The sequence below is a fragment of the Heloderma suspectum genome, chromosome 3, assembly GCF_057233095.1.
Source record: "Heloderma suspectum isolate Gila_16-S chromosome 3, 16-S_ref, whole genome shotgun sequence".
NCBI lineage: Eukaryota > Metazoa > Chordata > Lepidosauria > Squamata > Helodermatidae > Heloderma > Heloderma suspectum.
In genome coordinates, this window is record NC_139460.1 from 208,176,249 (window position 1) to 208,190,529 (window position 14,281).

At 38.3% G+C, this 14,281-nt stretch overlaps 1 protein-coding gene across 4 annotated transcripts in view; it reads right to left on the reverse strand.

The window, feature by feature from the left end:
• JMJD1C (jumonji domain containing 1C) overlaps positions 1-14,281 on the reverse strand; it is a 196,373-nt gene that overhangs the window by 27,452 nt on the left and 154,640 nt on the right. For all 4 annotated transcript variants that reach the window (XM_084845376.1, XM_084845374.1, XM_084845375.1 and 1 more), the window contains 8 exons: positions 13,932-14,056; positions 12,936-13,079; positions 12,646-12,832; positions 10,891-12,566; positions 9,419-9,591; positions 7,009-9,185; positions 4,023-4,224; positions 856-1,079 (listed from right to left, as the gene is read on the reverse strand). In XM_084845376.1, coding sequence (XP_084701502.1) covers positions 856-1,079; positions 4,023-4,224; positions 7,009-9,185; positions 9,419-9,591; positions 10,891-12,566; positions 12,646-12,832; positions 12,936-13,079; positions 13,932-14,056 — 4,908 coding nt within the window. The remainder of the gene's footprint in view (positions 1-855; positions 1,080-4,022; positions 4,225-7,008; positions 9,186-9,418; positions 9,592-10,890; positions 12,567-12,645; positions 12,833-12,935; positions 13,080-13,931; positions 14,057-14,281) is intronic.

The window sequence follows — 14,281 nt, forward strand, 5'->3', positions numbered from 1 at the left end:
ATTACTTCTAAAATGTTATCATGCACTTATCAGGCAAAATGCTTATAAAGACCTTACAAGGGAAATATGTCCATAAAATGGGAAGAGACTCTGTTGGAGAGATTGACTGGGTTCGGACGACATGATAACTGATGATGGGTTAATTAACCCACAATAGTTTATTTAACCCACAATAGTTTATTTAACCCACTGTGGGTTATAGTGTCGTCAGGAGCTTAGTTGTGACTTTTTGACTTATACTGAACAGACTCCAATCATCCTAGGCCTGAAAAGTATGAAATGTTCTTTAGGTACTAAGCCGATTCCGTTTTATGTCAGGATACTTTCCTGCTTACCTTATATCTTGCTGATGCTGATGAGTGTTTGGGCTCATTGAACCAAGAACTCCTGTATTATTTGTTAAAACAACAGGATTGTTTTTTGAACATTCGCCATTACTCAAATTTTTGCATTGTTTTCCTCTTACTGTCTTCTTGCTTTGTACCTTTTAAACTGGTTTGATTTAGGGGGTATATTTACCCCAGTTTTTGTTTCTTTTGAATATTTTTGTTTTTTTTAAATACAAAGATCCAATAAAAATATAGTTCAGACAACTTAGAATCATCTTAATATTAAAACATATCATATTAAATAAATTTTCACAAAAATATTGTGACCAAACAAAATAAGCAAGTAAAATGGGTTTGTTTGTTTTTTAAAACAGAGAACCTAAACTAATTTAATTATTCCAATATGACTTGTGCAGTTTACCCCAATACATTCTTGCATACACATGTGGCACTCAACAGTACAATGGAAGAACATTTCAATGCAATATGAAGATTCCCAAGGAAGATGAAATCTGAATAACCTTACCATCCTTTTTGACCCAGGACATGGCTGTTTTCTCAGATGACACTAATTGACAAAATTTGTCACCTATGTGGTCTAAGATGTATTTACAAGTTTCTAAGTCCATTTCATCATCATCATCATCATCATCATTTTCATGTGTCCATAAACTCAATGCTTCATCATCATACTGATCAGGAGAAGAAAAGCCATCAATCCTAACCACTCCATTCTTACTAAAACAAAGCCTACAAAACAAAATACATGACTTGAGTATCAAAACAATGAGCAGGTTTAATTGCATTTGAGTATTAACTGTATGTCAAGTGTGCCCACCGTTATGGCTTTCTACTACATATTTCTCAAAGGCAGCACGAGAACGCATGTGTCTGTCTATGTCCTCCTCCTGAACCACTTTGCTGGTACTGTTAGAAAGCTGAGAGGAAAGAGTAGATTGGGATATGTTTGGGAAATCTGCCAGTTGAAATTTAGATTACCAATTCCTTAGGACAGGGACCTGTCTTTTCTTCTTACGTTACAGCGTAAAGCATTATGTATGTTGATGCCACTACATAAAACATGTTTACAATCATGTTTTATTAACCTACATCTCAATGTGGACCATGAGGTGGGGTTGTGTGTGTGTGTGTGTGTATATATATAAACAAAGAAGTTGCCTTGCATAATAGCATAGGAGAATGGGAGGAAGTCAAACCCAGATTATCCTAACTCCCATATCAACCCAGGAGGTGTGGTGCAAACGTGATGTGGCTTTACCACCACGTAACACTTAACAGTGAGCACATCTTTAGTCAAACATGATGTTGACTTTCTTGGGAGCTTAAGATGAGGTACCTGATCAATTGCCAAGTTATTTCTGCAGGCTAAATGACATTCATAGAAATCCAGAAACATAGTAGCAATATGAAAAGATGTCTAAGAGGTGTCATTTGCTTTTGTCAACATGGAGCTATCTTCTATTTTGCCTATGGAGCAAAGTTCAAGTACCTTTCTATGTGTTAACACATACACAGAAACAGCACTTGAACCAAGACCAAGAGCGGCATTAATGTGTACATGAAGAATAATAACTTTGTTACTACAAAACCGAAGTATAAAAAAAGAACACACCCCTACAGTGCTTCGCTTAAATCACTCAGAATTAGGGCTGAATTATCCATGTCATTCTCAGATGGCAAATTTGGGTGGCTTACTTGGTAACAGCAGCAGGGTCTCTCTCAGGTTTTTTACGTTTATAAAAGGCGACAGTGGAGGTTCTCTCACCAGCTGCCTCCTGCACTGGCAGTTATATTTCCCCCCTCTCCTCAGAATGCCTGGATGTAGCATTGTTCCCTATTGGCTTGCATTAATTTTGTAAAACGCTGCATAATTAAATCAGGGGCACGTTTTTAGTCAATTATCTTTTAAAAAGATTAATCTAGCTGATCAATTAATTAAACGTTAACTGCTCTAAAACATACAGATTGAAGGCATGTACAAGAATAACCACTTCTAAAGGTTCAGAATAATTACAGTGCCACAAGTTCAGCAGCAGGACAGCAATGATGGCTTTCTCCTCCCTGTTCCATATTACTCTTTTACTGTGCAACCTACTGGATCAATATGAGTGCTCAAACTTAATGTGATACAACTGCTAAAGCCAGCACGAAGGCAGGCTTTTCAAAATGTTTACTACTTGAGTATGTCTTTGGCATAGAAAGGGGGGATATAAATACAAGAATACATTAATAAACACCAACTTGTTGACCACGTCCCACCTTGCTTTTCCTTAGAGACCCTTGAGACTGGTCTCTAGTCATTACTTTCTTTTTACTCTTACCTCAGGCCATTGCTTCCTTCCCCTCAGTCCTATTCAGCTGTAGCTCACCGCTGATGCCTTTGTGACATCAGAAGCCATTACTCCAATCTCTGCCTCTTTCCTTGGGTGCAGTTGCTAGGCAGGCACATTTGTTCTGGAGACTGCCTTAGTGGCTGTGGGTGTCACTAAGGCCCTGCTTTTTTTCTAAAGCAGGGGAAAACAATCTTACTCCCCTGTCCAGTTCCTAGGGGGAAAGCTTTTTTAAAAGGCTCTCTTCTGGTAAAAGGTTGCAAATTTTCCAGCACTGTCTCTTACCTTCCCTCTTACAGACGGTATCTGTGCCACTTTCATTGGCAAAACTGTTCAGGAGGGGAAGGATGTCAACAGACTTGCAGAGGTACAGAACGTTATAAGTATGCTACACTAGGCATGAATATATTCTTATTAAAAATAAAGCTCTGATAAATGAAATTGCATATAGCTTCAGCCATAATCCAGTTAAGCCAAAGAACTTTGATTTAAGTTTAAGGATTCAGTAAAAAATACTGCCTCCATTGCAAGCTGCTGTGTTTGTGGGAGATATACCCCAAACTATGCTTACATGAATTTCTTTCTAACTAAACGAGAATAGAATAAAATCCCAAGAGTTGGAAGGTACCTCTAATGTCATCTAGTCCACCTGCCCGTCTGCACCCACATCCCCAATAGAAAATCCACTACAAGGCCTCACAAGTACTACCTATAGTAGACAGGTGGCAGTATTCCTGTGTAAGAAATCTTTAAATCTACAAGAGAGTCACTGGCCTCAGTAGAGGAAGAAATAGGGAGCAAGGCCCACCCCATCAGCTTGGCTGAGAGATCAGCTCAATTTGCTCCTCCTCTCCCTGAACTGTTTCCATTCAAACTGGTCAAACTTTGGAACTTTAAGCACTAGTGTCAAAGTTTGCTTCCCTCGCCCGTCCTTTTTCCTTTTGTAGGCTGACCATACGTACCGTTTTAAATGGGACAGTACCGTTTTTTTCATATTTCCCGACCGTCCTGTCATTTTAATATAAATGTCAATTTTGTCCCGTTTTTAATTTTTTGTAAAAAACTGAACGCGTTTATCATAAGGCTCTATGCTAATCAATGCGTGCAGTAAAACTACTAGTGTGACGAAAGAGGAAGTTCCATTACTGATCTTATGTAAGATACTCCAGGAACTTTTTCAGCTGAAGAACAGAGTAAATATGCTTAAAACAAACTAATGAAATTCCAAAAGGGGACTATCCCTGATTTCCAAAGGTTTCCTAGGTTGTACACATCATTATAATAGTGACTTCAAGATGTAGGTTTTAGGAATGAAGTGGGTACTCAATTTTTTTTCACTTACCGGCGAAAGTAGTAGAATCTACAGAACACTGGAGAGTGAGCTGATTCTTCACCTTTCTTACTTCTAACCAGCCTACATTCTCTGCATTTTTGCAGATTTTGACCTATTTCATAGCAAGAGTCATCCTGCAAAAAGGATTCTCCAGTTTGCTTCAACTTCTTTACTTTACGCCAGTCCTTTAATACTGAACGAGGAATGCCAGCTGCAAAAAAGAGCAACTTTTTAGGAAGAGCAAAGAAAATGTAATCAATATACATTATTTAGACCTCTGTAGAAACTGAAGTGAAAGTCAACCATTTTTAAAAGAAACCTATGTATAAGTATTTGAAGAAAACAATGTTTGAAAACTATGGGGAGAGATTGCCTCTTGTTAATTTTCCAGCTGTGTCTGTTCTGTTATTAATTTGCCCTGAAATCTTTGGAAGAAAGGATGATAGCCAAGCCCATTTTGCCTATGTCAACCACTTAATGTAAGAAGGAGAATAATTTCAAGCATACCTTTCCCATGATCCTGCCCCTGTGTACTATGAATAACCTACACAAAGAAATTACATATTTATAAAAGCTGTGGAAAAGAATAAGACCAACAGCAAAGAAAACCTGAAAGCGTTCCCAACATCCTTTTGAAAGAATTCAAACAAAACAGAATTGCATACTTTAGTACGTTCATTGGCTTCAACACATTTCTGATGGATTGCATACAGAAATTTTAATCTGGTGGTGGGCAACTTCAGGCAGTCCAGGGGACAATTTCCTGTCCCTAGACTGCCCCGGGGGCTGCACTTCTGTCATCACACTACCTGCAGGGGCCAAGTAACCGGAGGTGAACAGCTACAAAGACTCAAAAGGGCCACATTTAGCTTGAAAACAAGCTAAATTGGGCACTTTGGAATCTCTGTGGCAGTTTGCTGCCAACTTTTGGTAACAAACCACCACATTTTTTGCCACTGCACCACCAAAATTCAGAAGTGTGGGGGCCGTGTATTGCCCAGCCCTGTTTTAGCCCTTAAGACAGTATCCAGAAAAGACTGCCACCTAATTATCCTTAGAAATAAAAGAGCAGCAAGCACATTTTCTGGAATCCTGAGACACTTTACATCTTCAAATATGCAACTGTCAAGAGTGCAGGGGATTTTTTGAAGGAAAAAAAAAACATGACTGCCTTGTGTGCCTTAGCACTGTAGTCACCACTACTTCAATGATACCGGTCGAGTTCACATGGTCATCTGTGTGTCTGATTTTCTCCATATGATCATCCTCTGGCACATCTATGCCTGTATTTGAGTGTGGAACATTCTATGTGAACTAGTGGTAGTGACATCCATGGCTGTGAAAGTACTTTAAGGAACTGTTGTGATCTTGGAATTACTGCAATGCATAACTTATTTTCTACTGGTCATGTGGTATGGTTTCCCCATGCAATTATGTACCTGAGGGAAGTTTACATGGAGAAAATACAGTTCACAGACATAAGGGGAAACACACCTGTTTATCTCCTGACACTTAAAGCAACAGTGCACTGTAAAAACTCATTCTAGAATCTAGACAGAAACACTGTGGACCATATTACATACTGAATCCTAAATTCTTATTGATTCTGAAACTGTGACAACCAATTCAACTGAAGTGTAGGTGCACAATCCACTGAGTTGCCTACATTGGTGCTGCTGGAAGGGTAATAGATAGAGGAATAGGTCTCCATGGCAACAGGAGCTACAGGAATGGCACAAAAGGTTGAAGAGGCTTTAGCTGGGAAACATCAACAGGGATAAAGGAAGGATATAGAGAGATATGAACAACTAGAAGTACTAAACTGGATCAGAAAGTAGTTTCTGGCACTGGAATTGTGTAGCAGCCATTCATCAGCAAAAAAGTAAGGACAATTCAGAGCATGGCATATTACAGTGTACAATGAAAACTTATATAATTCACATAGTCCTTTACCAAAAAAAGTCCAGCTGAGTGACATTCAGTGGTCAAGGAATATTAGGCAAACCAGAGTGTGCTTTTTATAGCAGTTGTACAATTTAAGCAATTGTGTTGTTGTTGCTATCAATGGTATTGTAAATAGTACCATTGACCTCGATGTTATTATGAATTAGTAGTTTCAAGGGTGTACCATTCCAAAATAAGATATGGTTAAAATGGATCAGTTCAGACATAATGCCAAACCATGATTTGGCTCTACGTATATGAGCTTTGTACCTGTGTGCTCTTCCTTGTTCTTGCATGGTCCAATTCCTTCCCTTTTGGGTTAGCAGTATACTACAGTTGTACCTGAACCTGGCAAACCATGTTTTGCCCAGTTCAGCTGCACCAGCAAACTGTGGTTTGCTGCTAACCCAGAAGGGAGCATGCAAGGAGGAGGAAGGAGAGCATGAAAGCACAAAACTTGTTAACGTAGCTTCAAACCAGTTTGGTGTTGCACCTGAACCAAACCAGTAACTTACATATGGCATGTATAAAAATAGAAATTGCTGATCCATATTTGAACTCCTTGAAGTTTTAAACAGTGTTAAGACTGTTGGCATCAGGTCAACCTTTGAGACTACCCTCTTTAAGCATGTAATTTTTCATACAGCAAAGAAACTTTTAATCGTAACTGTGAACTCCCCAGTTCTAAATTTATCTATGCAGCTGTGGAATTTAGGCACAGAATTAAGCATTCTGGTAATATCTTTTTTTTTTTTTTTGGGGGGGGGGGGGACCAAGTTCCTGGCTATTAACATTGAGAAATCTATGTTGAAAGTCTGTAGGAAGGGGATCATGAAATCTCAAGAGCCAAAGGGCAGTGCTGTGCCCAGTTCCTTATTTATCCCCATGACTTAAAGAAATAGTGCAATATTTCTACAAAACTATTTAATTTATACAGGCCCCAGAATCCAGCTTTTCTTGGAACAGACTTTTAGGTACTTTTAGAGCCAGAGAAGACTATGATAAAACAATTCTCTTGTCTTTTCCAACTTGCATGTAACTATATACTTACTATTATTACTGCTGCTCTGTAACTTCAATTTGCTTTTTTCTTTGGCACTCCTGCAGAGAATACCATTTGGCTTTATTTCTTCCTCTATGTCTCCCTTTTTCTTTTGCAAATCATTCTGTTTCTTTTTGTAAGTTGGCTTAGGCTGTCGCTTTGTCCTTTGCTCTGACTTGCTCTCACTTTCATCAGAATCTCCACTTTCAGAGCCAGATTCGTAAGACCTTTTGGTTTTTCTTCTTGTGTGTTTCTCTTCTTTGACAAGCTTTTCCCCCAGCATTTTACTATCTACATTATTTTGCAAATCATTTGATGTAGAAGCTATTAAGTTAACAGTACATGGCTTAATAATTTCTGATACACTGTTTCCTGAATTCTCTTTTTTATTAGTGTTTTTATCTTCTTCTGAATGCCTTGTAAGCCAAGCTTTTTTCAGTTTTGTGTGGTAGTTTGCTTGACTTGTCTGGGAAACTTGCCCATTGCCTACAGTATTTGCTTTGTTTATTGTACTAGAGATGACAGTACTGTCTAGGGAAACAGAGACTGGATATATTGGATTTTTCACAGCATTAGACTCTGTATCACTGGCACTGCTACTTTTAAACTGAGCCGCAGCCAACGCTGCCTTATGCTTTTTCAAGTGAACAAAATCAGATGGTCCAGAGAATCCAGAGCTGGCCTGAAGAATACTTTCCGTTTTGCTGCAGGCTAGTGTAACTGGAGCTGTGGTGCTGACACCACATTCTTGTATGTTTGCCACTTCCTGGTTTGTGGCTCTAGAGGCAGTACTTTCTACTGATGTGCAGGCTAATGCTGCATTTGACATACAGTAAGTCACTTCTGAACAGCCCATGCTTGGAACGCCAATAGTAGCCACAGATGTGGTTACATCCATTTTGGTACTGCACAGCATAGTTATAGTAGGCGTGACAGAACTGGGAACACTGCCCTGGGAAGCAGCTGGAAAGTTCTTTTCATATTGGGTATGAATTGTGTCTGAGTTCACATTTGACAGAAGTATTCTACTAGTCTCTCTGGCTTCTGCTGGTTTCAGGCAATCCGTTTGGTTTATTCCCGTCAATGATCTTTCAATAACACGTTCTTTGGGAGCTGACTGCACTACAGACACAGTATCATACTTTGTACTTGAAGGTGGACGTACAATGACAGAAGCTGTGGCAGAAGGTGATTTTCCATTAGTTCTCTCAACATGCCATTCCATTTTATCATTATTTGGAATATTATTATTTTTCCACATATCTGAAAATTTTTGCTCCAAAGCGCTCTTGTAAATATTTTGTGCTTCCTTCGGTTCAGGTACTAAAGTTGGTGGCTTTTGTAATTCATGGATTTTGCTACCTGCATTAACTGGTTGTACTGGAGTTAGGGTTGGAGGGGAGAGACTATTGTAACTTCCTTCCTTTCTCTCCAAGCTGTGATGGACTGGAGGGTGAAACACTGGCGCTCTGTGTAAAGCAGGCATAGTTCGGAGTGCACTTGAGGATAAAACTGACAACTGAGTAGGACTTCTGGAGTCATTTCTAAAAGAATTTACTGAATGAGAAGTCACTTGCTGTGAAAGTTGATCTGTTGTTATCTTGCCTATAGAGCTTTCAGCTTCTGGTTGGTGCTTAATCAAAGGTGGTGGTTTTGAAAGAGATGAAGTGAAAGCAGTGAGTGACTGAGCAGTAGCTGTTGAAGGACAACTACTTTGTTTATCAGCACATATACCTGAAACTTCTTTGGATGAGTATGTTCGTGGTGGTTCGTTCACTACACTGTTAGACAAGGTGGTAAAGTAGTTACTTTGTGGCAAGCTCTGTGGTACAGAATGTTTCATTTTATAGAGTTCTGAATCCTTGTCGTGTTTTACTCCATGGCTTTTGGGGCTAGAAGATGATAAAGGCATTCTGGAATAAGTCTCCCTTTCACCCTCAAGTGCCTTGATTTTAGCTGTAAAAGGAGCAACCTCAATACTTTCTTGAAGTATTCGCCTGTGTTCTTCTTTATACTTGCTTAATCTCTCTCCTGTCTCTTGAAGTGACCTTTGCAGTGGGTCTACAAAGTGTCTTTGCAAATGGCCCTCTTTTGTAGTCTGTGGTCTGTTATGTTCTAGATCAGACTTTGCTGGAGTTGTTGCAACTGAACGTAAAGGTTCAAAAATTCCTTTTCTTTCCAATTCTCTGTATAAAAATATAGACGTCAGCACTGGATTAATTTTGTTTCAAATAAATTAATTACATACTAAGCAGGCATTAAAGAATTTGTTCTTCAAAAGATATAGTGCTAATAACTTTCTTAGAGTATACTTTTCATACACAGTGACAAATGACTTGAAGCAAAACTCAAGGAAATTAGCTTCATATTCTGCACTACCTTACCTTTGTGTTTATAAAGCTAAACAATGCAAACTTACTCTTTATGATGATCCACTATACTTTTTGACAATGGAGGACTAGAATGTGTCGTCAATTTGAGTGGTCGATGTGGCTCTGCACTGGATGGTCTTACAGGTACGTGACTCAGTAACCCAAGCCCGTCAGCTGACGTCACAGGGGTGGGTTGGTGTAACCAAGGACTAGGAGTATTCTGTTAATGGTAAGAAAATTAGACTCCATAGTTACCAGTGGATCCCAAGTATACTTATCACTTCCTCTTAACAAAACTCCAGGATAGCAAAGTGTTTTTTCCTGTTTTTTACAATGGTTGAGATACAAGTGACACAATTAAATCCTGTCAGCTCATATTAAGGATTAAAAATAAATGCCAGAATATGCAGGTTATTCAGAAGCAAGGCAAGGTTTTAAATAGCAAGCAGAAAGCATACCTAGTGACTAGGAAGGAAAAATAATACTGTATAACTTCTTTTAAAAGTCAACTGATATTTCACCCTTGGTTAACAGCACCTGTTTTTGGAACACAATTCCCAACCAAAATTAAATCTTACACAATATATGTAAGACACAATATAAAAAACACAATATAAAGCAGCTTTGGTAGCAATAGATTTGAATATGGGTTGGTGAAGTACCTAGTCAGGGCCAGTGCAGGTGTAATGCTAGTAATCTAATGACCATGTTAGGAGACCCGAAGCTTGCTGTGTTCTCATCCACCCTCAATTCCTAAGTTAGTATTACTGTGGTGAAGCATTAACACTGCGCTGGTGCTAACCAGGGTTTGAAAAACAAATGTCCACCCCTGGTTTAAAAGCTAGCTATAGTTGTTGTTGGTGCAGTTTTAATCTTGCAATTTAGTTAACACTAACTAGGTAAGGGAAGAAGAAAGAGTATATGCATGCTCCCGAGACTGTTAAAATTACATCTAACTTCTTCCATACTAGAGCACTGCATGGTATTGCTACAATACTTTAATAATAGTTGGAAAAGCCTTCTATAAGGCTAAGGTGATTGAATATTTGAATTTTAAAGTTAAAAAATATCCCAGCATTCTGTAAACTTTTGCAATAATGGAAGGGCTACTTCTGTGTGTGTGTTTTTAATGTGAAAGCCCTATAAATCCACAGCTTAAAAGAAAGTGAATCCATGAAGTTCCTCCCAACCTTCCACCTTTTAACATGAATATAACACAGATTTCAAAAAGTATTGTACTCTTCACATCAACAGCCATACTGTTCTATTAATACACATAAGAAATAATACATGTGACATGCTACCAGGTTATCCCTAGAAGCAAAGCCTGATTACCTAACAGGAATTCTTCTATTCTATTCTAGGAATGCTAGCTGGTAAGTTATTCTCATGCAAATTTATTGAAGTAAGTTGGAGCAAAGTTGTATAAAAGCACTATAAACAGACTACCCCCCCCCCGCCTGTTAATCATATAATATTACCCCAATGTATAATAATTTGGGGATTCAGCATGACTTACTCTTCTCAGAGGAGTCTCACTATTAACAGAAGCTTCAGAATGGACCCATTTAGATGAAGGTATTCCAAGTCCTGAGTAAGCATGTGTTCCATTAGGATACTGCCAAATAATTGGATAAAGCCCTAGGTGATTATACGAAGCAGAAGGGTGAGTTTGCCCAAGAAGATGCGGTGACTGGTGCTGCAGCATCTGTTGTTGTTGCTGGTGTGCTAACGCCAAATGGCTTAAGCTGCTAGCGTGAGCAGTCTCTAGTCGTGGATGGCCTCCCAACAAAGAGGCTGTAGGCACTCCAGGTAACACTGCAGGAAGTAGATGTGGGTGATGAACAGAATGGTGAGATGCACTACTAAGAGGATGAGTATTAATAGCAGACAAAGGAGTTTGGTTTGAGGACCCAGTTAATAGATGGGATGCACCAGTTAATGCAGAATGATGAGTGTTTGTATTTAAACAAGTTCTATGGGAAGTGGAATGAGGAGGATAGTTATGCTGATGTAAATATGGTGATATATGGTTAGTTCCCGTTTCTTGCCCAATAAGAGCAGGATCTCTGTAAACTGTGAAATGTTCATTCTTGTCAATGATAAGAGGACTTTTAGTGGCTTCTAATGAACTAACTCTAGCTGGAACTGGATGGAAGCTAGACCTAGGCAAATCATGCTCAGTTTTAATTGCTGACCTTGTTACTCCAGTAACATGGCTGTTCAGGTAATTAACCTTAGACTTCACAGTATCAGGACTCTGGGTGTGTTTATATTTAACATCAGGTGAGGAATTTGACTTGATTTTAGTGTTTTCCACCACTGGAACAGGTTTTGACTTCATTACATCTGGGACTGGACTTTGTTTACGTACCCTGCCCTCTTCTGCTACAGAAATGACAGTTAAAGATGACACAGAACCGTATTGAACCTTTTCAGAATTAAGATGTTCATTTGCTGATGTACTCTTCACAACTTTTGGTTGTATCAAATCCATTTTACTGACATTATTAATCCAGTTCTCATCAGTTCCCAATTTTCTTACTTCCAGAAAGTTTGCATTTGTAAAAAGATGTTTTGTATCACTGCCAAGAGGCTCCATTTTTTGACAGACTGGTAAACCGAAAGTATTTGATGTGTTTTCTTGGGTCTCATTAGTTGAACTGTTTTCAGTATTTATATCAACACCACTTTTTGATATAGGACAGTTGGGCATGAACTGTTCATTCGGTAAGAGTTCCCTGGGGTGTTGCTTTTCTATACTGCACTCCTGAATACATACATCACTGGCACTCTGATCATAAATTGTTGGCTGTTCGACTTGATGGAGTGAAATGTCTTGCAGCTCCAAGTCAGCTGACTCTGGTCTTTCTACTTCTTGGTGTTTTTTATCTTCCTGTACTTCATGCCAGGGAGACTGGCTATCTATTAGTATTTCTTCTTCTACCACACTACTGCTCTGGGATTTTCCTTCTTTCCCATTTATCTCTGAAGTGTTCTTGCTTTTCAATTCATTCTCTGAATTTTGCTCTGATGAGGAATCTGTCAATCTTTTGTTTGAATTTTCTGAGTCACTGCTCTCAGAATAGTCTGAAGTATTATCTATCCGCTGTCTCTTCAGACACAATTTCTTTTCATCATCTTCAGGTTTTCTTCTTTTAGAAATAAAGAGTTTGTTTTTATTTTTGGAATTTTCTGTAAAGGAAAAAAAACATTTTTTTTACTTCAGTACAATTCTGAAGAATTCCTCTGACCCTTATAAAAATGCTTTTACCTCCTTGACCTGTATAGTCATATTTTTCTTCTTTAGTCTTCTCTTCATCAGGCACACTGCTATCAGAGCCTTTTCTTTTATTTGGACGAGCATTCCGTTGCTGCTGGTGTGAATTTTGTTTTGGTGCTACGCTCTGGGAATTCATTGCTGGCCTAGGACTATTTGCTTGAGCCCGAGTATAGTGGCCCTAAATAAAAACATTAATACATTTATAATCCATCAATACAATACAATTAAATGCAGTTAAAGAGAGTAAATGGCAATATAATTTAAAATCAAAATATATCTACGTGGGCTGTGTTGCTGTTCTGGTTGGAACGAGATCTGCGCCGTGATGTAATGCCAATATTTTCACCTTTCAACAAAGAGTGAACGACATCATCTAGAAAGGTCATCTGAACCATGGAGGGATCGACATTTTGTGGTTCTAAAACCTGGTTTATTGGGGGGAAAATCTGTAATCAATTCCCATTTATATTTTCTATATGAATGCCAATTGCGAACACAACATTTGTGTTCCAACTTGAAAGGAGAGTTTGACAAAAGACTTTTCAAAAGAATGCAGAAGTGGCTCTTTTCATTTTAAAACCAGCATATTAAAATGTTTGTCAGAGCACCATGCGGTTCCATCTCCTTATTCCAAATTGAAAATCCTTTAATTTTTTAATAATTAAAAACACACACAGTCAAACAAGAATAAAGTGTAAAGATAGGAGAGGGAGATTCTTTTTTTTCAGCATGAGAGAGAAAGGAGTATGAGTGTTCAATGATGCCTATAAACCAGAAGTAAATAGAAATAGGATGAAAGATATATTCACCTTTACTTCCATCCCAACATTTGATTAGGGGGGCGGGGCGGGAGGGCTCAATTAAGAAAAAACAGAACGTCTCAATACCGAGCAAGCAGCCCAAACTTTTTCTTGGATTCCATTTCTCCATTTATGCCATGAGAATACCAAGGACCACCATAATAAGCATTTAAGTTTCCTTTGTTCAAAGTAGGCATTTATCACCACTTAATCACTTGATAGTATCTTACTTAGGTAATTACCAAGTGAGAGGATTTAAGTTTTTAAAATTGCAAGTGAATACTCCAGCACATTCTGTAGTCATTTTGTCTCAAAAACTCTGAACTCTTAACTTAGTTGGATTAAGCACTATTTTAAAAGTGACAAGGTATATACGTGGATCCATTTCAGGTAAAAAATGTCATAAAGTCATGACGAAAAGCTACAACATTTATGTATTTTAAGATAAACATTTTTAGTAACTGAAGAAATGTTTACCTGATCATTCATAACAATCATAGTGCGAGTGAATAGATCATGATGAGTAATTATACCAGTGAACCACTGGGTGGCAGAGTCCTGTCTGTACACTCTCACCCTGTAGCCGTTTAATGAATATGGACCTTTAAAAAAAAGAAGCAGCTTTTGATTATTATTGCAAGAAAATTCCCAATCATGATTTGGTTTTAGAAGTGCATGCAGCACAAATGCTATATTACACTGCAAACCAACCAAAGAGAAAAACTAAACGTCTATAATGCCTTTAAAGCCACTACACATTTTTCTTTGGATTCACAAAGGCATTATTTACAAATGACAGATTAATATTTGATACAATCTGACAGATT